Consider the following 22,519-nt stretch of genomic DNA (forward strand, 5'->3'; position numbering starts at 1 on the left):
AGAATTGAGGCATTAATCCTAACAATATGGTAAATTACTGAAATTTTTTCTAGCCGTCATTTCTCTTGAAGGAAGTGAGACTTGGACAAGCTTCTAGCAAGTACCATCCTCATCAAACAAGCAAATCTTCTAAGTCCAAACAAGTAAAATATAAGCCAGGTATATAACTGGGAAGAAAATGTTAAACAATATTTGAAATGTTTAACATTTCAAATATTCAACAATATTGAATATTTGAAACGCTAAACAATGTTTGTTTTACTAAGAATTTTCAGGCTTGTTGTTGTGAAGGCCTTTACTATGCTATAATACATGCTCCCCATATGTGAATCAGGAGAGCGTGTATACACAGATGGGTATGTGTTTGTCAATCCCAGACAGCTGGAACCCATCAAAGCTCCGTGTGTGTGTGTGTGTGTGTGTGTGTGTGTGTGTGTGTGTGTGTGTGTGTGTGCTCCTTCGTGTGCCTAAGTAGTCTAAATAGCTCCCTTAAGTTTTGGATTCACTGACATGTGCTAAGTGCAGAGAATCCGGACTGCTAATATTTAGTATTTCAGACCCCACAGCCAAGATGCAAAGCTTGAAAAGGATAAGAAGGAAAGCATTTGGAAGCAGTCTCAACGTATGTTTGAAAGGAGAGGACTAAAACAGCACCTTATCCTAGAGAGGTGATGCAGGGTTTGAGAAGGACAGGCCATGATGTCATAGACTGAGTTAATTTTTCTCTCTCCTGCTGACATCGCTGGTTTGTTGGCACCCACGTACACACTGTGATACAAAAAAAAAAAACAAACAACCAAACAAATTCTTTAGGGCAGTTGCTCATGTAAAGGCAGTGTGGAAGTGGGATTGCTTTGCACATTTTAGTGTTGCCTTTTTGTCAGTTTTTCTCACAGGTTCTGCCCCTAAGCCAATAAGGTCCATACCCATTACCACTTAAACCCTTTTGTCTTCTTGAGAAGAATGGGTGAGAAGATATTTCTCCTTTCTTTGGAAGCAGGTCCCCTATCCTTTCAAATACACTTGAATTCCTCCTGAGATGATACCCAGGAATGTCCTTCACCCAGACAATTCAAAATCCTGAGCTGATCTGTAGATGCTTTTACTTTAGAAAACATTCTTCAAGACCACTCAGTCACTTCTAACAAATGCCCAGGATGAAAGATGGTTGTTGTTCTCTTCAGCTTCTCATCTCCAGTTTGCTTCTGTTGCATCAGCAGCATGTGATAGCTGAGGTTGGGGAAGTGTGGCTGGTCAGTAAGGAACATCTCATGGCTGCAGTTCAATACTGAATACAACTTTGAAATCAAATATCTGAGTGTCTTGTAACTTCCTTCTTGTTTGATGCTCAAGGACAGAGGTCATGTGTGAACTCTGGTCTCAGAAACTCTGACCTATTCCTCTGTCTTGGATTGCCTGACTGTTAAAACAGGAAATGCTGTTTTAATAATCCAGTGAAAGAACAACAGTTCAGGGCAGACAAAATAGGAAGAAAGACTGCAGTAGAAAGTACTGGGGTATGTTGAACCCCAGTGGGAGTTGTTATTGAGTAGGAGTTGTGCAGCTGCACAGAGTTTCAGAAACACAGATATGTCATTTATAATCACCAATTCAGCAAAAACATGAGAAGGAGAGATCAACAGCTTTTTTTTCAGATATGGACAGAGAAGTGTTTAATAAAGAACTCACTTCCAGTAAGGCTGGTAAAAAAATCATGGTAATCCACGGAAAGAAGAACAATGGCTTAAAAAAGAAGGATCAGGCTAATGAATCTCTGAAGTTAAAAGGTTTGAGATTGAAGAAAATTATTAGCCAGATCATTACTGAAAAATAAGGCTCTATTGTAGCAAAATCAAGGAAGAAGTATTTTAAAGCCAATTACAATTCCTAAGACCTTTAAATATTATTCTAATGTAAAAATAACTGTATGATGATGCACTCAATGCCTATCCAAGTTTTGAGGTTTGAAAAACAAACTGCTTATGATCTCTTGTGGCCAACAGCCTGGCAAGCATATGGGATACAAATGGAGCAAGATTGGAGTTTTTATCTGTGGTTTACATACAAACTCAATTGGAAGCAGCAGGCAAAGCCAAGAGAAGAAAACTGGCCAAAGGAGGAGCATGTTCAGTTCTGCAGCATGGCTGGTTTAAAAGGAAAGCTGAGAGGCTAAGCTAAGCTAGAAAACCTGAGCTTTTCCAAACTGATTTGGAATGTGAAAAGACTGTTAAATTTATTAGTTTTTCAAGCAGAGACTCTTCAAAGCCTTCAATTTTTTTTTTTTAATGAAGAAATGTCTTAAATACCAGTGCTGAATTTCTTCCAAATGTGAATTTAAAAATGTTTTTTTTCAGTAATGCATCATTTTTATGTGACCAGCGAAATCTGCCATGACCTAGAAATTTAAAATTTTCTATCAGCTGCACTTTAAATACATTCTTCTTTCTGAGTCATGCTAATGAAAATGTTGTCCTGAGTACAAAACAGAGCAGTGTACTCAAAGTCATTATTCACCCTACTTGACAACAGAAGCACTCAGCTTCTTTGAGCTGGAATGCATTAAAGGGGAGAAAAAGACATTCAATGAATTATGCTTTTTTCAGCTGTAACACTGAAAACCCTGCTGTCCTATGTTTGCTCCCCAAAGCTGCTTTGCTTCATGCCTTTTTCAGACCAATTTTCAGTGCTAGTGTGTGAATAAGTTAAAAAGCATTGACTCTTTTGGCCATAACAGTTAAGACAGTATTTGCAGTACTTCCAACTTTGTTTGCATTAGAAGTCAGAATCTCTTTGTGAAGAATACACACACAGAGGCCTATGTTCTGCAGCACTGAAACATTTTCTTGTTTTAACTCCCTTTCTCATGAGTTATTGCAGTTTAATCAAGTTTTCTGACTCAGCTTCCTGCAACAAATCCTTGTTGCTTCTCTCTCATTTTTTATTAGGCACCAATGTGTTCAGCTGCTACCAGACAAATTCTACCCCTGTATTTGCATTCAGTCCCAGAGAAATTCCTCTCTCTACAGGAATGCTGAGAGTCCACCAAATGGCAAAACTGATCCAGCACTGTGCCAAGGCAGTCTTTCCCTGTCTCTCTCCCTCATCTCCCAGCTGCCTGATTCCATCTTTCCTTTTATATTGTTCAGCTAAGCACCAGGGGAATACAAACAGGAGAAAAGCAAATCGTAGTGCCTTGCTGGGTTAAAGCTAAGCTCAGGCTCACTCTGAGAGCTGGAACAAGGGGCATTAGTTAGGGCAGTGTAGGAGCCTGGCCATGCTCTGTGCTCTGATCAGGCCCCTGGTGCCAGGGACTGGCCACGTGATATACCTCATTCCCTTGGGGAATGGCTTCCCATTTAATCTGTGAGCAGAGGATTGTTCAGTCAATTCTTTTGGTTTACTCAGTGAAATGAAGATTTTCACCATGGACTTTAACCAGGGCTGTGACTGAGCTTTGATTCAAATGCAAGCTTGTCAGAGGCATTGTCACCACCTCTGAAGACTGATAACAGCTTCATATCAAATAAATTTTATTATTGCTTTCTTCATCCTACTTTTATCTGATCTTGGAGGTAATTCAAATGAACAAAGATATATGCAATTGCAATTACTACTCCCACTTAGCTACATATGTGGGCAGTCTTATTTCATAATAAGTCTGTTACTTCTGTTTATCATAAAGTTAATATTAAGCCGAAGTAGAACAAGGTGCATTTATTCCAGAACAAAAATCTATGTATGTGGATTTAGGAAAGAGCAGTTATTTTGGCATTTGCAACAGCTGTTTAGAAAGCTCTCACAGTTTAAAAAAAGACCTGCACTTCCCAAAGTATGCCTTTCATGATTCAGAGTAATATATTTCACCAACTGCATTTTGGTTTTTTTTCAATAGCGATTAAAATAGAATTTTTTTTTTGTGCAGAGACTGATAAACGGTAAAAGGTTGCAGCATCAGTTGCTCAAGCAGAAAGAAGTGTTAAAAATGAGAAAGCTGTTTTAAAAAGATATATTTTTAAAAATATCTATTAGCATAGGCTAGAAATGTGCTCAAAGGGTTAGGGTAGTGGTTAGGGTTAGGTTTAGGGTTGAGAGAGTCAGAGATCCTACAGCTCCAGGAACACTGGGGCTGGAAAAGGCATGGCAGGGTGATCCTGGCAGGGCCCCAACCCGCCAGCACCACACCACATTTGATTTTATGGTATGTAGTGCCTATTATGAATGTTACTTTTTTTTTCTTCTTTTTAATTTCTCTTTGTTACCCCTAAATCCAGCTTCAGCTCAGCTTTTCTTTGATCACTGGTGATCACAGCCATCAGGGCAGCCAAGCCTGTGCCTTGCCTGCTGCCTTTATATCCCTGTATTCCTCAGCAAATCCTGTGCCCCCACTTCTCAAGGCTTCTGCAATTGCTCCATGCCTGCATTTCTCTGTGCTGCATCACTGTGCTAATCATAAGTCTCTTTTTCTACACAGAATAACTGTTTGTTACTTTTGTTTATATAAAATGATGGTTGTACCACACACAGATAAACAGAAGAAAAACAAATTAGCCACAGACCTGGTTAATTATGGAAACTGCTGTCACAGCTAACCAAGGAAAAGATACAGAAGGGTCGAGAGAAGTTCAAACAAAGCAAACCTGACAAATCTCAGTCCCGAGGCCTTGCACATTCAGTACAAAGCTTATGGCAAATTACTGAGAGTGGCAATATCATATTCCAGGGTTGCATGTTTCAGCTCCAAAGGTCATGAGCAGGTAAGAGCAAGCTGCACACACTATCACATAATCCATCATGTTTGGGTGTTTTTTTAGAACTGAAAATGCTGGCATTTTTTTTCTCTTTTGGGGTAGAAAAAAACATGCAAGAATTAGAGTCTCTGTTACCTAAACTTTTAAAAGTAGAAGTTAGCTCAAATATTACATATTTTTTACAGATAAAATTGCATGGCATATTGAAGGGTAGACAACAAGGGTAATGACAAGGATAGGCAAGGACTGAAATCCTTGAAGTCTACCTCTTTCTCAAAAGATAAAAGAAAATCCACAGCCTCCCCAGCCAAACGAACGTCAGACTCTGCTTTGAGATGTATAATCTCTTGATGTCTCTTTCAGTCCTATTGTTCTCTATTACTAGTTTGGTTTTTTATCTTAAATAAAAAATTCCTTGTGCATTCTCAAAATGGACATTTTTTTAATCTCCTTTGTGTTTTTGATAGATCACATGGGATACACTGATGCATGTCTTCATAAATCCTCTAACTCGGTTTAGGTTTTGCAAAATTTTCAAGTGGCCTTGTTTTTTCTAGTTTGCCTTTTTTTTTTAAAGTCATGTCAATCTTAATTATATATATATAAAGAATTTGTAATTTCACAATCACCTATAAAAATAGTGAATCTTGTGGGTCTTGGACTGCTATCACTTACTGTGTTTGTATAGTTGACACACAGAGTATTTATTTCTCATTTAGAAAAATACCCATTCCTGAATTCTCCAGTTGGTGTTTTGATATTACTGTTATCTTCTTTTCCAGTCACATACAATCTGTTGTGTTCCTGACTTGACCTGACATCTCATTAATACCAGTGGGCACAGCCCTCTAATTCCTCACTTCCTTCATGGCTGCAGTGCTGCACCATGGTCTGGACAGCACATCTTGATAGACAGAAGGGAAATCTCTAATCCTATAACATATCCTGAGTGATTAACTCAAAGTAAATTAGAGGTAGCAAAATCTACCTTTTCATGTGCCTTTTAAACACAGGATCACTCCCAATACTGTGGTATTGAATACTTTTGTCAAGGCTTAGCCTAGGAATCTCAACACTGCGATGGAGACAGAACTCAGTCCCCCAGTACCATCTCTATTCCTTCCAGTGATTTCATTTCAATAACAGAGCTCTCCTGTTACTTCAGTCTAAATTTCAGAGCTTGGCTGATCTGATATTTTGCCTCTCCTACCCTGAGAGCCATTGTATGCACAGAACTTTTGCAGCTCATCTTAGCTTTGACCAGAGACAGAAAACAAAACCTCAACAACAACAAAACCTCTCATGATTTCCCTATTGCAACCATGATTGAAGTTGCTGAGGATAAAAAAAAAAAATATCAGCTGGATATTTAATATTTTATGGTAATGGTTTGACTTGGTTCTTGTCCAAGCAGGTACAAGATCTCGAGTGAGAGGAAATCACAGTGGTGTGTCTCATTCCAGTACGTCTCTCAGGGATGGAGATGCATTGGTCAGCAGCAAAACCTGTGAAATGGAAGGAGAAGACTGAGGGATGCCTCTACTCACTTGGGCCAATGTCTAACGGGATGGGCTCTGCAGGGTTGTTGTACAACACCAGCTGGAAGCCGAATGAGCAATTAATGATCACACAATGTTTTGAAGTTGTAGAATGAAATTTATTGGCCAAAGTAGCTCTTTGGAGTGGGAAATGGTCTGAAGATTCTGTGCATTCATTGATCTTTCTGAGAACCATTTCACAACTAAAAGGATAATGAAGGAAAGGTAGTTTACAGAGTGAGGTATTTTCTGCTGCAGAGCTGCTCAGCAGCACCAGAAGGGCCACACTCTGCATTCTGTTCTGGAATAAAAGCATACTTTGTGAAGGAATTCACCTTTAAGGCGCTGTCTGCCTAAGTGCACTTCTGGAATAGCTCTTGCAGAATAATGCGGTTTTCAAAAGCTGTGCCAGCCGCTCCCTCTGTATCGACAAAGCCTTGTGCTCCCAGGATTGGATTTTGGTATTATAAAAATTGCTCGATGTTTCAAATGGAGACACTGTGAGCACTCCCATGGTGTGCTGATGATGGCACAAGGTTTTGTTGCTTGGTTTCCTGACTTGGCTAAGAAATGGCTTGGGAAAGGTGCCCTTAACCTCCCACGGGCAGAGGGTGGGGAAATTTTTGCAAGCCCCTCGGAGCAGGCTGAGAGGCTGCTCCGATCCCTTCTGCCATTCCCAGCCCACACAAGGGGCAGCCAGGAGCTCCTCCTGCTCGCAGGAGATGTGATGTCTCCTTGACATGCAGTCCCGCACCAACTGTGCCACCAGAGGCGAGCTAAAATGAGCGACTGCTTTCCAAATACTGCCTCCAAGAAGCCTGCAGATGTCTCACAGAAGTGTTCATATCCTAAAAAGCACCTTTCCCATCCTTTTAAAATGGCAGATGAAGTCATGTGTATGACTCAGCCTCATTTTCTTGTCCTGTGACTCCAGGCAAGTCACTTCTGCAGCTCCCTGACAGGTTTTGGCCACCCAATCCAAACACGCCGTGTGCGCCTCGTTGAGGAAGACGCGTGAGCAGCACCCTGGAAAAACAAAAGGCAAAGCTGCGTTGATCTAAACGCCTTCCAAACCAACGCGCTGTTAGCTAACGCTGCCTTTCCCAGCGGTAGAGTGAGGGCAGTGCGGTACTCCGGGCAGACGGCGATCACAGCAGCTGACGAACCACGGGCGAAGGGCGGACTGAACACAAGCACTGAGGCGCCTGGCGGGGCTGCTGAGGGCAGGGCCCGGCCCGCCCTCATGGCGCCCCCGGCCCCGCCCCGCGCCGCCGGCGGGAAGGCGGCCGGGCCGTGCCCTCAGCAGCGGCGAGGTGGGCGGCCGTGGCGAGCTCGGAGCTCTTCGCCCCGGGTACTGCACCCACTTCTCCCCCGGAGCTGCCCGGGCACGAGCTGGGGATTTAATTACTGTTCTGATTTTGATGGGGATTTACGGGGGGAGGGGGATTCAGCGGTCCCTCGCCCTTTGGGAACAGAAATGTGCGTCTCATGAGGAGGCAGCTGGCAAAGAAAAGCCGAATAAATCTGTGCGTTGATGACGATCAATTCAGTTATTTTCCTCTGAGGCAACAGGATGGCAGGGCGGATGGCCCCCGATGCAGGAGCCGCGCTCTGCTGCCGTGTCCTGCCAGCCCAATCCCAGCGGGAATTGCGGGGAGTGGGTCCCTGCCACACCCGCAGGCGGCAGGGACACCGCCGTGTCCCCGTCTTGCTCACCCGCCCGTGGGCCCTTGGGGTGGCACAAGAGTGCTGGTGGTTTTTTATGAATCTGCTCTGTTGTCTCAGACTTTCACCCTTTTATCTGCTTCACTGCAGGCAGTGGTGACTGGAGTCCTTCAGGTGTGCCAGCGCACACCAGCAGCAGGACAACACTTCACTAAGCAGGAGGATTTTTTTCGTACCTAAAGCTTTTCATAGGGTGAGGTACAATTTCTCCATTTTCCCTAATAGCCTGCAGGAAGGCACAGGTCTGGGTCTGCCTCGTTTTTCTGCTGTGAGATGCCAATTGCCTGAGGATGGGGAGTAGGAGAAGAATCCCATAACCTGCTCAACTGTGATTGAAGTCCAGGATTATGTGCATTTTGTGAGGATGTTTTTAATGAAGAAGGAGATTGTAATATAGTTTTAATGTCTCTTGTATTACTTGTTTTTCTTCCTTCAGTATTTGAAGCTAGGGGATTTTTCAAATCTCCCAAAGTATTTTTTAATAAGTGTTTTGCTGTAATTATGTGAAGGCATGATTTGTCACTCCATAATTGTCAGAGTTTTGAAATAGAAATTAAATATACCATGATACTATCAGAAACAACCGATTTTATAAGAATGTTTCCATTAAATGCTAACAGAATAAGATAATTCTGAAATTCTGATATCCTGTTCCTTTTTTACCCAGCCTCTATATACACAAGATTCTTGCAAGCAAATTAGTATCCATTTACAAGCTGAAAAAAAGGCCTTTTGCAGATATTTAACCTAAACTATCAAAAACTCTGTTAGACATAACCCATCTTATAGTTTGTGGATTTTGTTAACAAATGAGCAAGTAAATATATGCACACATTTTGATGTGGTGGTCTACAAAACTTTTGATCATCCAGAGCTAGAACACCAAGTGTAAGCTCACAATTTAAACAGAAGCAACTTAACCCATTTACAAAGCCACAAAAATGATAAGAGTAGTTTGGTTATAAGATCATATTTCTAAGGAACTATTTTGTATTCACTATTCTTGCCTTCATAAAATTTGTGGAGGTCACACTTTGTTCATTTAACCACAGTGTCACTAAGTGCCTATTCCAGTTCTAGGCCATGCTTAAAGGAAGCTACATAGAGAGGGCAGTGAAGCTGTGCTGGAGTACAGACATGGCAAGTTAACCATGAAAATAAACATGAAATGAGCTCTCTGTATATGGGTTTGCATAATAAAAGTTCCAGGTTTTTATTACCCTTCTTTTGTTCTCTCCATGCAAGCATACTCCTTACAGCCATCACCTGCACGTCTTCAGCATTTATTGGTCATTTTGAACCTCAGCAAGAACTTCAAAACAAATACAGCTTTAATAATCTGCTCTCAAGATACATCAGGATAAGGAGTTGTAGCCTTCTCAGCACTGTTTTGTGAGTTTTCTGTCACATGAAGATGAGAGGCTCAGCTGTTGCATTGCCTTTCCATTTCCCATTCTGTCTGCAACTATGCTGACTTCTGTTATAAACACACACAGACTGCCTTTAGCATTCTTACCAGAATAAATTCCACTAGTGATAATTCATTTTAAATGTTCCCACCTCCAAAACTCATCTCTGACCCAAGATTCTCACAAAGCAATGAGATCTCTTTTCCTAATACCTTTGAAGCCCTTCCTAGCCAAACTGGTTCATCTGAGTGTAAAGCCATAGATTTTTATCCTTTTGGCCTGGTAGGTCAGATAATGAAGAGTTGGAAGCAGAATCCAAATTCAAATCCATGTGTGATGTCATACTGACATGTTTCTGTAGTTCAAGGACATCTTAAAAGTCCTTTTACAGACATTTAATCATTTATTGCCTCCCATGACTGTCTTTGTTTACATTTCCCACTAGTGATCAATACTTTATTGCCTGCTCTTTCATGATGAAGGCCATGGAGGATCAAGTAGTCCAAGAAGAACCAGGATACCAGGATGATGAGGTAAATTTGTTATTGATTAAAAACTATGTTAAAAACTATGTGCAGGAAACATTTGAAGGTATTTTGAAAGTGTTAAGACACCCAGGAGGTCCCCAAAAACCATCAGGGAGTTCAATGCATTTAAATTTTTTTTCCAGTCTGCTACCAAGAAAATCTCATTCCCCATGTCCCTGTACAGCCTGGCTCTCCAAGTAATCTTCATTAACCTTTCAAAAGCTGTGCACAGTTTTTAATGGGATTATCATTATTTCATCATATTTTACACTTCTGTATTAAATGCAAGTTAATTTTCTGCTGTCAGTTAATTTTCTGCTTCTGAAGAATGATCATCAGCACAAAAAGAGTGAGAAATTATGGCAGAAAAGCTGCAGATTATGATGGTGCTAACACAAGTTTTATTAGCACAGCAGAGGATTAATTGCCTGTGAAGATACACTTTATGGAGAAGATGATAGGAAACACGTAGGCCTTTCTGGCTCACTATGGCTTTGCTTATTTCAGTTGTCCAACAAGTTATGTATTATTTGTGAAAAATCAATGTTTACAAATCTGAAACCGTCATGTAGTTAGATAGATGTAATAAAAAGAAACAGCAACATCTATTTTTTTCTGCTATTTTGTTTAGGAATCCTTTTTTCAGGATATTGACCTACTGCAGAAGCATGGAATTGTAAGTATTAGCAATCACTTGATCACACAGAATTGTCCCTCAAAAGCTTCAGTGAGGTTGCTTCCAAAATGGTATACACATTGATGCAAATAACTGAAATTCCTCCTTGCAGTAAGTTCTAACTCAGTCAATGGAGACAAATTTTGCCTTTGGTGATAAGACAGATTTTTAGAAAATCTCATTCACATCAGATTCCTAAATAAAGTGTCAAGATACTCAAAGTATTTAGCACCTAGCTCTCTTGAAAAACCAACTGCTTGCTAATTTATTTGAAAACTGTGTGATAGATTATTTCCTGTTCCTGCCAATCTTTGTAATTACTCCTGCATTTTTGGTGCCTGTGAAATTACACTGTGACAATTGTTACCATACTATTTTCAGCATGCTGGTGCAGGGGGTAGAGTAGGAGTGAGGAAAATATTAGTAGCTAGAGAAATAAATGTTAGTTTTCTTCATCAAATGTGAATTTCTATCATTGCCACCATCATCACATAAACATCACCTATTTATTTTAATTACAATTATTATATGTTTATCTAGGAGACTGGCTCATGGATTGGACTCCAATTATAATCAGAGTTATAAAAGCAGAATAAAAAAGTTAGGTTTGCCTGAAGTAATGTGAGATTTGATAAAAGTGACTGCAGACACATAAAAATGGGAAGGACATACCACAGTGACTCATCATTAGTCAGCACTGTAGTTACTGTGCTGACCACGTCAGCAGTGCAATTGTTGGCAATTTTTTTTTTAATTGGCAGCTCATTGGCAGTTTTAAAGATAGTTCTGAAGAAGGATCACATGGTTGGGAGCTCAAACTATGGGGCAACATAGGAAAAATAAATAAATTATTGCTTAAAAAATTTAGCAAGCTGATCAAAGAGGGTGACCTGAGCTGGATGGGAGCTGTACTACCCTGTCAGTGTGAAACAAGGCATGGCATTCACAGAATGATACAAATGTATGAAAGAGTTTGAAAACTAAGAATAATGACTTAGGCTGTTCTTCTGGGGTTGTAAAGGTTTTCTGCTCCTTTCCATTATTTTTTTTCTTTCTTCCAAGTGATTATTCCCATACCTCAGAGGAAGTTTTTGTTCTCAGCTGTGCCAGCTAAAAGCTTTGTGCAAACATAGGATGACCTATATATGTTAAATTCATTTACCTGGAGAAATAATGTTTGTGGGTTTAGAATTTTTTTTCAAGGAGTAGAGAGAAAAATATTTACTGGTGTGTGCCCAGGAAGAGAATCAGATTAGATCAACTGAGACTGTGATTTGGTGATCCAAAGTATTTGGTAGGGTTGAAGGTGCTGTTGCCCCTCAGCCTCTGCTGAGTGTCACGTATCACAGGATGAGAAATAAGCTTTGAAATAAACATGACTAATTTCTCACACAACTCCCCACCTCCCTTTTTATGCTCTATGTACCCACACACTCTAGATAAATAGATTATATGTCCAGTTCATGGTTTTTTTCAAAGAAAAGTCTTGGCCAGAAATGGCAAATTGAGGCATTATCCCACACCTTTCATATAGTATGTTTTCTTGTGAGTAATCTGTTCTTGCTTTTACATTTCCAGTGATGTCAGAATCATAAAATGAGGTGAGGTAAAATGAGGGAAGGTAAAATATGCCTGTAGGATGCTGTCTGAAGTTGTACTGTTCCCAATTTGTGAAAAACGAGCAGCTCACTCCAGCCAAAGTGTCAGTCAGATCTGCAGGATACATGTGTTTTAAACTGGACATGCAGAAACAGCACAGCAGTTAGACTCAGTTTGCAGTGATCCATGTGAATCAGCTCCCAACTACCCACCACCAGATTATCTGGTTTACAGATTATCTGTGCTAAGGGACCAAGGACAGACTGAGTGTTACAGGGTGTCCTAGGTCCACACTATCTGAAGTAATTCTGTACTGCTTCTTTACTATCAGCTTTGACCTAGAAAAACTGGCACTGAAAGGCGAGAGGTAAATACCCAGACATCTTTCTCTCAAAACCATCAGGAGCTGCTCTCTGCACCATAATCCCTCACACCAGTGTTACTCAAAATTTTGTTTTGTTGGTGTCACAAACTACACAGTGAGGAGTTTTCTGTAAATCTGTTTCTTTCCTGGTGAAAACATAGGCATATAAATGTAAACTCAAAATATTTTGCAAAGGTTTACTTCACCTTCTAGTTGTTAACTGTCCTGAGTTCTCACAGAAGGGAAATTTCTTTGCAGAACGTAGCAGATATTAAAAAGCTGAAGGCAGTTGGGATTTGCACAATCAAAGGAATCCAGATGACCACAAGAAGGGCACTGTGCAACGTGAAGGGGCTCTCAGAGGCCAAAGTGGACAAGATCAAAGAAGCTGCAAACAAGCTTGTTGTAAGCCAGTCACTTTCCTGAGAGTTGAACTTAATGCTGGCCTCTCCAAATGCTGTGCAGCATTTCTCTTAGCAGATTTCACACTGCATCATCAAAATAATTTTGAAAATTATTCTGCCTGTTACTCTAAGGTATAATACTTTATACTCCACAACCACCAGACTAATGCTGTGGTGCTTTTTATACCCAACCCACAGGAATGAGGCTAGGGGAAAAAGAAGAATATTTATGTGGAATATTGCACTTTTAACTTCAGGTTGAAACTAAAATGAAGCTCTTGTGTCTCTTTGGTCTTCCCTAGGAACCAGGCTTCCTCACCGCCTTTGAGTACAGTGAAAAACGGAAGATGGTATTTCATATTTCCACTGGCAGCCAGGAATTTGAGTAAGCTTATCTCTTATATCTTTCCTTCATCCAAATGTTCCCAATAATCATTTTAATTGTCTTTCATGAGATACAGAAATACAAGGGAATAAATACTCAGCTAGGACACATAGATTCCCCTTGCATTTGGAGTTAGTGCTGGTTTAAAGAAGTCTACATCAATAAGCACCAAAACTACTTTTCTGAGAGGAAAATGGACTTTGTACAATCACTGTAAATAAATAGTTGGCATCCAGAAATCTTGATGGTATAATTTTTTTGCCTATCAAAATAATCTGCAGGTTTCAGGTGAAAATTACAAGTCTTCAAGTCTTCCCTTGAAATATTCTTATGGAATGTTATTTTCAAATATTATTTTCAATGTTATTTTCTCTCCTTTCTTTCCAGTAGTAAAAATTTGTATAGATCTTTCTCTTGCACACAAAAAGGGAAGTAAAGACAGAGATAATTCTTTATGAATCAATGATCATTTAGTGCCCTGCACTTCACGCATCAAGTGAGGAGCTATAGGGCAGAAATTACTTTCCTTAAAGTAGTAAAAATGTCTCTGTTTTACTTTCTTTTTGTGATTTTTTGGGTTTAACTATATCATAATCCTCTCCCTTTCTGCAGTAAACTTCTGGGTGGTGGGATTGAAAGCATGGCAATCACTGAGGCCTTTGGAGGTGAGAAAACCACAAATGAGTTAAACCAAACAAATAATTGCAACTTAATTTAGATTTTAATTCAACTTGGATTACTTCTATCAAATTTACCACATTGTAGTTACAAAGATGAGTATCTGCATGAGTGCAAGAAGAAATAATCTACTTCTCTTTATGTTTTCCCCTTTTTCCTCTTCATTTGCTTGCAGACTAAGTTTGAGCTGAAGTAATCATTACTGGGCATGCTGATTCAGCACAACATAGCATTGCTAAGACTATTACTAACATGCCAGAGTTCTCCCTGATGCAGTGTAACAAAATTGCCACAAAAGGTATTTTAGTTATGCACACTTAAGGTACACTGCATTTCATGTAAAGTTTTTAAATTACAATTAAGCTACTGTTACAGTACACCAAATTAGTTGGTGCTTGACACTTCAGCAATAAGAGTTCATAAAACACAGTACTCTTCCCTTCAGAAGAGATAAACTGGAGACTAATGTGTTTTGGTAGAATGAGATTAATAAACTTGTAAGCTTCTCCTTGATTATTTTACTGGAAATGAAACTGGGCTAGGTTAATGGAATCAACCATTGCTTCCCCACCCCGCCCCCTCATTATCACTTTTCCACAGGTGCCATATGGTTTTAACTTCCACACACAAGAGAATGACTTCAGCAGTCAAGCACGATCAAATTAAAGCATTTCAGATTTTGCTTTTCATGTAACACATTTCTCCTGCACAGAATATGATTTAGAAATTGAGGTTAAATGATTTTAAAAGGTAGAGGGTGAGGTGAATTTTGTAAGTAAGGGTTTCTAACTGCAGTAATTCCTGAATCTGTCAAACTTGGAAAAATAAACCTTGACTCTTCTTTTCCCTTCTCTTTTTTTAACAGAGTTCCGGACAGGCAAAACCCAGCTATCTCACACTCTTTGTGGTAGGTATTACACCTTAAAATAGAGTGATGGTTCTTCTTAGTGAAGGCATTGTTTACCACTGTATCAGAATTAAACACATAGAGAAAAGTCAGAATCTTTTATTTCTACAAATACAGTAAACAGACCTTGGTGACTCTTACCTCCATAAACTGTGTTTGAGTAGAGAACTCATATAAATTGTTATTTTTTAATACTGCTCACATCCATGAAAGTTTTGCCATATGAAGAGGGAAGATAGACCAGTGAAACACACCATCTGGAAAAGCAGAGCACAAATATGGGTCACATGTAGATGGGGCATTGCTCAGAAAAGGGCAGAGGAAAATTTTTTTCTCAGCAACTCTTTGACTGTCCTGGTTTCAAGAGGTTTTGCTGAATATGACATTCTGAAAGGGCACTGAAAGGGTACTACTGGCTGTCAGTGACTGCATAAACAGACTTTGGCACTCACCATATTTGGGCAGTGCCAAAAGCAGCAGGACTCTGATTCCCAGAGATATCTCTCAATGTGTAAAGAGAAGTAAGCAATAGCTTATATAACTTTTAATGCTGCTGGAATTACCAGACACTGGGTAGGCAAATTCTATTAAATTAACCCCCTATATTGTAAAATGAAATATGGCATGTTCTGGAAAAACAAGGCCTCTTCTGGTTAGTACAGTGTAATGGTCAGCAGAGTCATACCCTTTTGCATGAATGATTACAACTGGATTGAGTATTTTAGCTTATTCACTCCAGAGAGACTACACCCACAATCAGCAGCTATTTGCATATCAGGAAAAATTCATATCCAAAGAATTTTTGATCATATGAGTTACAGCTGGAAAAAGTGCCTACTAAGTCAATAGAATTAATTGGGCAGAGGATAAGAGGTGATTTTGAGTGTAAGAACTCATTCATAATATCCCTAAAATACACAGATTTAGTGATGGTACTGAGTAAAACAGTTTTGACACCATTAATTAAATCTCATCTGATGGGCAATCGAGAAAAGCAGCTTGAATTTATTCTCAGGATGGCAGTAAGACAAGATACTCCTGATTTTCACATTGATTAAAACTGACAGTTGTTTGTGATACGGATAAACAGTTGTATTTTATTTAAAAATAATCATAGATGCAGTAAGAAAATATTTTTCCTGTTTTTTCATTTTAATCTTTTATGCTTCTCTGTAGTGACAGCTCAGCTCCCAGGACCAAATGGCTACACAGGTGGAAAGATTATCTTCATTGATACTGAAAACACTTTGTATCTTTTTGACTGTTAAAAGCTATACGTGTGATGAACTGCAAAGTTAGTTCCTTTTAGTTAGTCATAAGGAAGCTTCATAGATGTAAAAGTAAAACATGACTGGCACAGAAATCCTGGAGAGCACAGTGTGTAGTGGCCCACAGGGAAGTGAGTTTTTCTTTTGTCATTTGATGTAATCCAACCTGGAAAAATTAGTCAGGAATTAGATCTTATTTTAACTGGGTCTTGTTTGTTTGTTTGTTTGTTTGTTTTGGGGGGTTTTATGTTTTTGTGATCTAGTAGGCCTCCTACAGGTTATAGCAGCTTTTCTATTCAAGATAAATTTATCTAAGTACTAAACACTATTTTTAACATTTCACATTTGCAGTAGACTGTGTATAAACAGGTTTTGCTCACAGCTAAATTCCTAGAGCACAGATATCCATATGTCAACCCCCCCGCCTCAAACCCTAAACACAAAACAATTACCATCGTGAGCCCTAAACTATCTTTAGGCTACGTGGGACAGCCTGAAGACAAAAAGTCAGTCTTCTCTAGGACTAAAATAAATATTCTTCTTTTTTTTTCCCCCCCATAGTCCTATTTTGGAATGGAGTTTTATTATTTTCAGAGCATGGTTTGCACAAGGAGAAATCCTTAACTGTGACTCATGCCAGCCGACCAGACCGCCTGCGTGACATTGCCGATCGCTTCAATGTTGACCACGAGGCAGTGCTTGACAACGTGCTGTATGCACGTGCATATACCAGTGAGACCATGATGGCAATTGGCATGATAGCTAGGGTTTTTTCCTCTCTGGTTTTTTCTCTCTCTGTTTCCATTTTAATAGTTCTCAGTTTATTAACACTTCTCAGTTTCTTAACAGCTCAACACACTCTCCGTCACAAGACACCGCTTTAAAACCTGAAGAAATTTTTAAATAAAACTTCTTTAAGAGTGCAATATAAACATAAATAATATTATTAAAACATTTTATATGTGTCGTTCAGTTCAACACTAAATTAAAATGTATACATTGCTTTTCAGTTCTTAACATGACAAACAGTTGTCTTCAGGCAGAGTGAAGATTTTCACAAAGAAGTTTTGTGAGATGGGTGAGAGGAAACTGGAACCTGCAAAGTAGATTGTTACTGGGCACTGGGTTTAAAACTGCTGGCAATGAAAATATAACCAGTGCATACATTTAAAGTGGAATTTTAAAATTCAGGCTTTTGTTCCTTCGGAGTTCTTTCTGATCCTAATTTCTCTTGGCAACTGCTTCCCACTAGGTGAGCATCAGATGGAATTGCTTGACTATGTAGCAGCCAAGTTCCATGAGGAAGCTGGTATCTTCAAGTTATTGGTACAAGACTTCTGTATGCTTACTGTTCTCAGAATAAGTGTTCCTGTTTTCTTTTGCTATATTTACTCACCTAGCATGATTACAATGCAGATCATTGACTCCATAATGGCACTTTTCCGTGTGGATTTCAGTGGACGTGGAGAGTTGGCCGAACGACAACAGAAACTAGCTCAGATGTTGTCAAGGCTCCAAAAAATATCAGAAGGTATGGGAAACATTGCAAGATTTGGAAAACATGGGCTGGAGTCATTACCAGTAGCTGTTGGTAGCACAACCACTTAGTAGTCCAAGTGTATTATCAATCAGGCCCTGGCCCAGGGATCTTTTCTCACTTTACACCACTGTCAGTTACCAAAAAGATCAAACTGATAATATATTATTTCAAGATGACAGACTAAGAAAACTTAAGAACTTTCCAACATTTAGAGTTGTTCAAGAAATACTGTCAGGCCCTAAATGAGATAATAGGTTGTGGAACTGGACAAATACTCAGTAATAGTAATTGTCTTCCCCAAATTTCAAGAGTCTAAATACAAAAGAAAGAGACAAGAGGATGAAGGCATAGAGAAATAAAAAAGCCATGCCTCTTGCCACTTTCTCAGTACTTTGCAATGCTTTGAGGGATGATGACAGGATGAATAGAGTTCCTTCTCTTTGGAATGTCTCAGAAATGTTGATGAGGAATGAATAAATGCTTTTTTCCTGAAGAAAAAAAAAAAAGCAAACAGAGAAAGGGAAGGAGAGGGAGCTGAGGGCAGGGAGCCAACAGAGAATAGATGGGAACTGAGAAAGACTTGTTCACTGGAATTGTGAGAAGGGCTCATTTTTGGTTATTGCAGCTGAAGCCATGCAAGAGCAAAGGCTATGTCCTGATTAACTGCAGCCATCAGTCATAAAGAATATTTTCTTCTCATTCATTTGAAATTTGAAGTGCTTCAGCAGAAACCTTGCTTTTACCATGGATGAGAGAAAATTTGGAATTCTAATTGCATGAAGTCTACTTTCTTTGCAATGTCTTCTCTTGCAGAATATAATGTGGCTGTGTTTGTGACCAACCAGATGACTGCTGACCCAGGAGCAACTATGACGTAAGATACTTTATCTCTCTCTTTAAAAAAAATTTCCTATATTTTGTATTACATATTTAACAGAAGTGAGAACTGAGATTGTAAGGTGCAAGTGGCACTGAAATGAAAGGTCAGATTGGTCATTGTTCCCTGTGGAAGTTTCTCTCAGTTTTTTGGAATGAGCTTTTTTACGTTTATCTGCTGCCTGGTATGGTGGTGTGATTTCACCGTGACTTAAACAAAGAAAATGAGCTATAAAAAATATTGAAAAAGCACCACATTTTCCTCTGGAGCAGCTTATATGTGATATTTAAGGTGTGTATTTCTTCAGCCTCTTGAATGTAATGACAGGAAAATGATGCCAGCATTGAACATATTGAGACAAGTGTGCTAAAGCTGAGTTTCTAATGTATTTCCCTATTGATTATTCATTACTGAGTTGAATAGGGCTCAGTCTGACAGTTAATCACAGTATTAACCTCTGGAATTTGCACAGTGATCACCACAATTTTCTTGCTAATTCAGCTTTCAGGCAGACCCAAAAAAACCCATCGGGGGCCACATCCTTGCTCATGCTTCAACTACCAGGATCAGTTTGAGGAAAGGGAGAGGGGAGCTGCGCATTGCAAAGATCTATGACAGGTAAATCACCTTTCCCTCACAGGAGGGAAGGTGATGAAGTTCAAGGTATTGAAGCTTTCTGGATTCTACATTGGGAGAAAATCTGAAAGGACAAACTAATTAACAGATTAAACAACTCATTAAAGTTGTCTTGCACATTGCATACATTAAATAACATAATCTTTCATCGTAAATCCTACTACATGCTCAGCTCTTAATGAAGACGGTCAAATACTTTGGTAGGACTGGTGGTCCCTCAGCAGGAAAATTCTGGAGATGTTAAATTCCTAAATTTTCCTGACAGGATAATTTCACATTTTCTCATCCTGATGATACTGATCACGTTCTACAGTTTGCACATAGGTATAAAGGCACTGAGGTATTCCAGGTTGCTAGCACCCACAACATTTTGGAGACTGTTTCACAACTGCATTTTACATGGAGAAACCCACAAGTTTCTTATTTCTTTTTCTCCCAGCCCTGAGATGCCTGAAAACGAAGCCACATTTGCAATAACTGCCGGAGGGATTGGGGATGCCAAAGAATAGGTTAAAAAATGATGTAAATGTACAGCTAAAAACCAGCTGGGCAGTTGAGATGAAGATTTGTGAAAGGTCAACAACCACCTGGCTGCATTTGTAGCTTTTTGGGAGATACTTAAGATATTTTTGGGAGAAAACTGGGATGGACTTTGTACAGTTCGGTTTTACTGAACTAAAATTTTGGTCATTTTTGGATTTTTGATTTTCAGTTGAACTTTTAGCACACAAAGATTTAAGCCATTCGATTGTGAATTGTTCTCAGAATCCTTTTCCTATCTTTTGTGAAAATCAAACCTGTCCTTTCACATGGGAGTGAATATACTATTTCTTAATTTATTTCAAAGCGAGTGTCTAAGCGGTAGAATTTAACAGTGTGAAATGCAACAGAACTGGAATAAACTCAGTTATAAAATTGACATATATAGATGGAAAAGGCAGTGGGAGGAACAACAGCTCAAGAACTTGACGGATTTTCATGTACTGTAGAGGAACAAGTTTTAAGGATATGTTTTTAAACATTTTTATCTTGACTAGATAATGTTCATGTTTTTATTTAGCATTTTCTACTTTTTGGACAGAATGTTTTAAACCTGTTCTTATTAAAGTTAAAAATAAAGACTATGAATTAGAACAGAAGTCTGGCTATGTTTGGGTGCTTTGAATTAAACTCTCCTCTCAAAAATCTCATTGATCTTTCATGAGAAAAATTATCTGGGTGTAACCCACTATGTTAAAACCTTTTCACTAGTTCTCTAAAGAAACAAACTTCATATAATTGACTTGTCATTCTTCTAATATAAGTAAGACTATTAAAGATTACTATTAAGTAATATTCAATATTGTTACTATTAAAAAGAATAAAACAAATCCTGTGGCTAGGTAGGAGAGGCTGGCCCCAGTGCTTACACCAAGGAAAAGGCACTTAACATTCAGCTTGCTGAGGGAGCCAGCCAGCACAGGAACTAGCAGGAGATGTAGGTCACAGGGGGCAAAAGAAGAAGCTGGGAATAAAGAGGGAAACAGCGCAGTGGGGGCCAAAATAACAGTTCCTTTTACAATATCCCCAATGCTCATGGAATTGCTTGTTTTAAATAAATTAATACACACACACATACATATGGATATAAAGGGGAAGTCTTACTTTGTTTTCTGGTAATTACAATGAGTCTGATTTTGGTATCTGGTCAAACAACTTGTCCTCACTGGCAAGCAAAATAAATTTTTTTTTGTTTAGATTACCAAATGCATGTAAGATAACATCAAATAAAAAGGCAGCAATGACCAGAAATTCATGGAAGAGAAACTTGACATTTTAGCCAGGCTTTTCCTTGTGACAGACCTAGAGGGCTTGCCTTCCCTAAGTGGTTTCTTAACAGATAGTTGATATTTTTCCTGAGGTAAAGCACTATTTTTCTTTGTGGGAAAATCTAGAGAGCTGTAGGCTGGAAAGCTGGTTCATCTGGGAGAGCCAGAATGGGTCAGCCATTGTAATTTAATGCAATGTCCAGAGCTTTGCATGTGCCAGGCTTTTCCACACCAGGCATTTTTATCCAGTGGCCAAGTACCCAGTGTCGGTGAGAGCGTGCAGTGTCACTTGACTCCCTGCCACCCACTTAAAAGACCCAGGTTTCTTACAGAAACATTCTTGCATTTTATTTTAAGCACTCAGATTGCTTTTTGCTTTCTCACACATGTGATACATACATACACATATATATATATAGCATGTGAAACTAAAATGGTAATTTGCGTGTCGTTCTAGGCTGTTATTTTTATCCAAGGGTCTGAAAGTAAAGGGGCCTTGCTTTCCCTTCTGCCAGTACAAGCAGTTTGCGATAACCTGAGAGCCCAGAAATGACTGCTGATAGCGATAACGCGGTGCGGGCCGGGGCTGTGTTTGGCTGCTCTAACCCCGCCACCCATGGCACACGGCTCCTTGTGCCAGGACACAGTGACCTGCGACAGCACAGAAGGATTTATGGTCTGTGCCACGTAATCGCCTCGTGGGTGATTCTGCCTTTCAGCGAGGAGTCTCTGGCTCGTATGGGGAATTCTCTCCCGGCCAGCCGGCGCTGAGGCGACAGCAAACATCATGGCCGCTGTCACTCTGCTCCTGCCCCGCGCCGCGCCGAGATCCCCCTACTAATCTGACAGGGAACGACCTCGGCCCGCCGGAGCCGCCACAGAGGTCCAAAGGGCCGCTCCCGCCCCGCCGCCCAGCGTCCCTTTATTGTTCCGCCATTGTCCCATCATCGTGTCCTCAAGCCGCCGCCGCCACCTCGGCGGCGCCCGTGGGCGAGCAGCCGACGAACCGTATTCTTCAAACCGTCTGCGAATCTAGCGTAACCCTCCGGCCCGGCCTGCACGGGCCGCGTAAGAATGTTACGCCATGCGCACCGGGCTCTTCCCGCCCTATGCCAGCCTGAGTTAAGCACCTTGCGTACGCCCTGCACTTACGTAACGTGCGCCTCGACACAGGTATTCCCTGCCCCGCAGAAAGGGTTACGGAGAGTGCTCCTTGCGCACCTGACTTTGGGGAATAGCGTTACGCCTCCCCTCCTCCTTCCTCACGCAGGGCCCCGACTCTAAGTAAAGAACGTTACGCACTTTTCGTAGCCCGCCTGACACTGCACGGGGCGGTGTTTCGCCGAGCGCGCTTAGTGCGTAGTCGAGTTCCGTGAATAGGCGTAGGTGTTTCGGAGGGCCGCAGTTTGCGCAGCTCCGGGCTGCCCGTA

The 22,519-nt window shown here is 40.2% G+C and overlaps 1 protein-coding gene and 1 long non-coding RNA gene across 8 annotated transcripts; one reads left to right on the forward strand and one right to left on the reverse strand.

Moving 5' to 3' along the window:
* Positions 1-6,383: 6,383 nt before the first annotated feature.
* On the reverse strand, positions 6,384-22,422 carry LOC135300608 (uncharacterized). 3 transcript variants are annotated; one of them, XR_010362416.1, is made up of 3 exons: positions 22,311-22,422; positions 15,102-15,217; positions 6,384-7,312 (listed from the first exon to the last, which is right to left on the reverse strand). It is a non-coding gene; the product is annotated as an uncharacterized LOC135300608 (long non-coding RNA). The 3 variants fall into 3 exon arrangements; XR_010362415.1 differs by having other exon boundaries at positions 22,242-22,397; XR_010362417.1 differs by lacking the exons at positions 15,102-15,217; positions 22,311-22,422 and adding an exon at positions 7,419-7,473.
* Positions 7,520-20,420, forward strand: DMC1 (DNA meiotic recombinase 1). 5 transcript variants are annotated; one of them, XM_064420236.1, is made up of 15 exons: positions 7,520-7,599; positions 8,102-8,204; positions 9,866-9,953; positions 10,579-10,623; positions 12,845-12,991; positions 13,293-13,375; positions 13,988-14,040; positions 14,919-14,960; positions 16,137-16,209; positions 16,869-16,960; positions 17,481-17,554; positions 17,645-17,759; positions 18,582-18,642; positions 19,147-19,263; positions 19,721-20,420. In XM_064420236.1, exons 3-15 carry the CDS (start codon positions 9,894-9,896, stop codon positions 19,788-19,790), a joined length of 1,032 nt encoding a protein of 343 aa, XP_064276306.1. In that variant the 5' UTR covers positions 7,520-7,599; positions 8,102-8,204; positions 9,866-9,893; the 3' UTR covers positions 19,791-20,420. The 5 variants fall into 5 exon arrangements, with proteins under 5 accessions (XP_064276306.1, XP_064276307.1, XP_064276311.1 ...); XM_064420237.1 differs by lacking the exon at positions 7,520-7,599 and adding an exon at positions 7,669-7,812; XM_064420240.1 differs by lacking the exon at positions 7,520-7,599 and adding an exon at positions 9,257-9,403.
* Positions 22,423-22,519: the final 97 nt, after the last annotated feature.

This window comes from Passer domesticus, chromosome 5 (genome assembly GCF_036417665.1).
Source record: "Passer domesticus isolate bPasDom1 chromosome 5, bPasDom1.hap1, whole genome shotgun sequence".
NCBI classification, from domain to species: domain Eukaryota; kingdom Metazoa; phylum Chordata; class Aves; order Passeriformes; family Passeridae; genus Passer; species Passer domesticus.

Bases quoted from the DNA above. Each gene is read 5' to 3' on its own strand.
- DMC1 (XM_064420236.1), top strand. From the start codon at position 9,894: ATGATGAAGGCCATGGAGGATCAAGTAGTCCAAGAAGAACCAGGATAC. The intron at 9,954-10,578 runs GTAAATTTGTTA...TATTTTGTTTAG, and splicing joins CAGGATACCAGGATGATGAG to GAATCCTTTTTTCAGGATAT. The intron at 12,992-13,292 runs GTAAGCCAGTCA...GGTCTTCCCTAG, and splicing joins AAGCTGCAAACAAGCTTGTT to GAACCAGGCTTCCTCACCGC.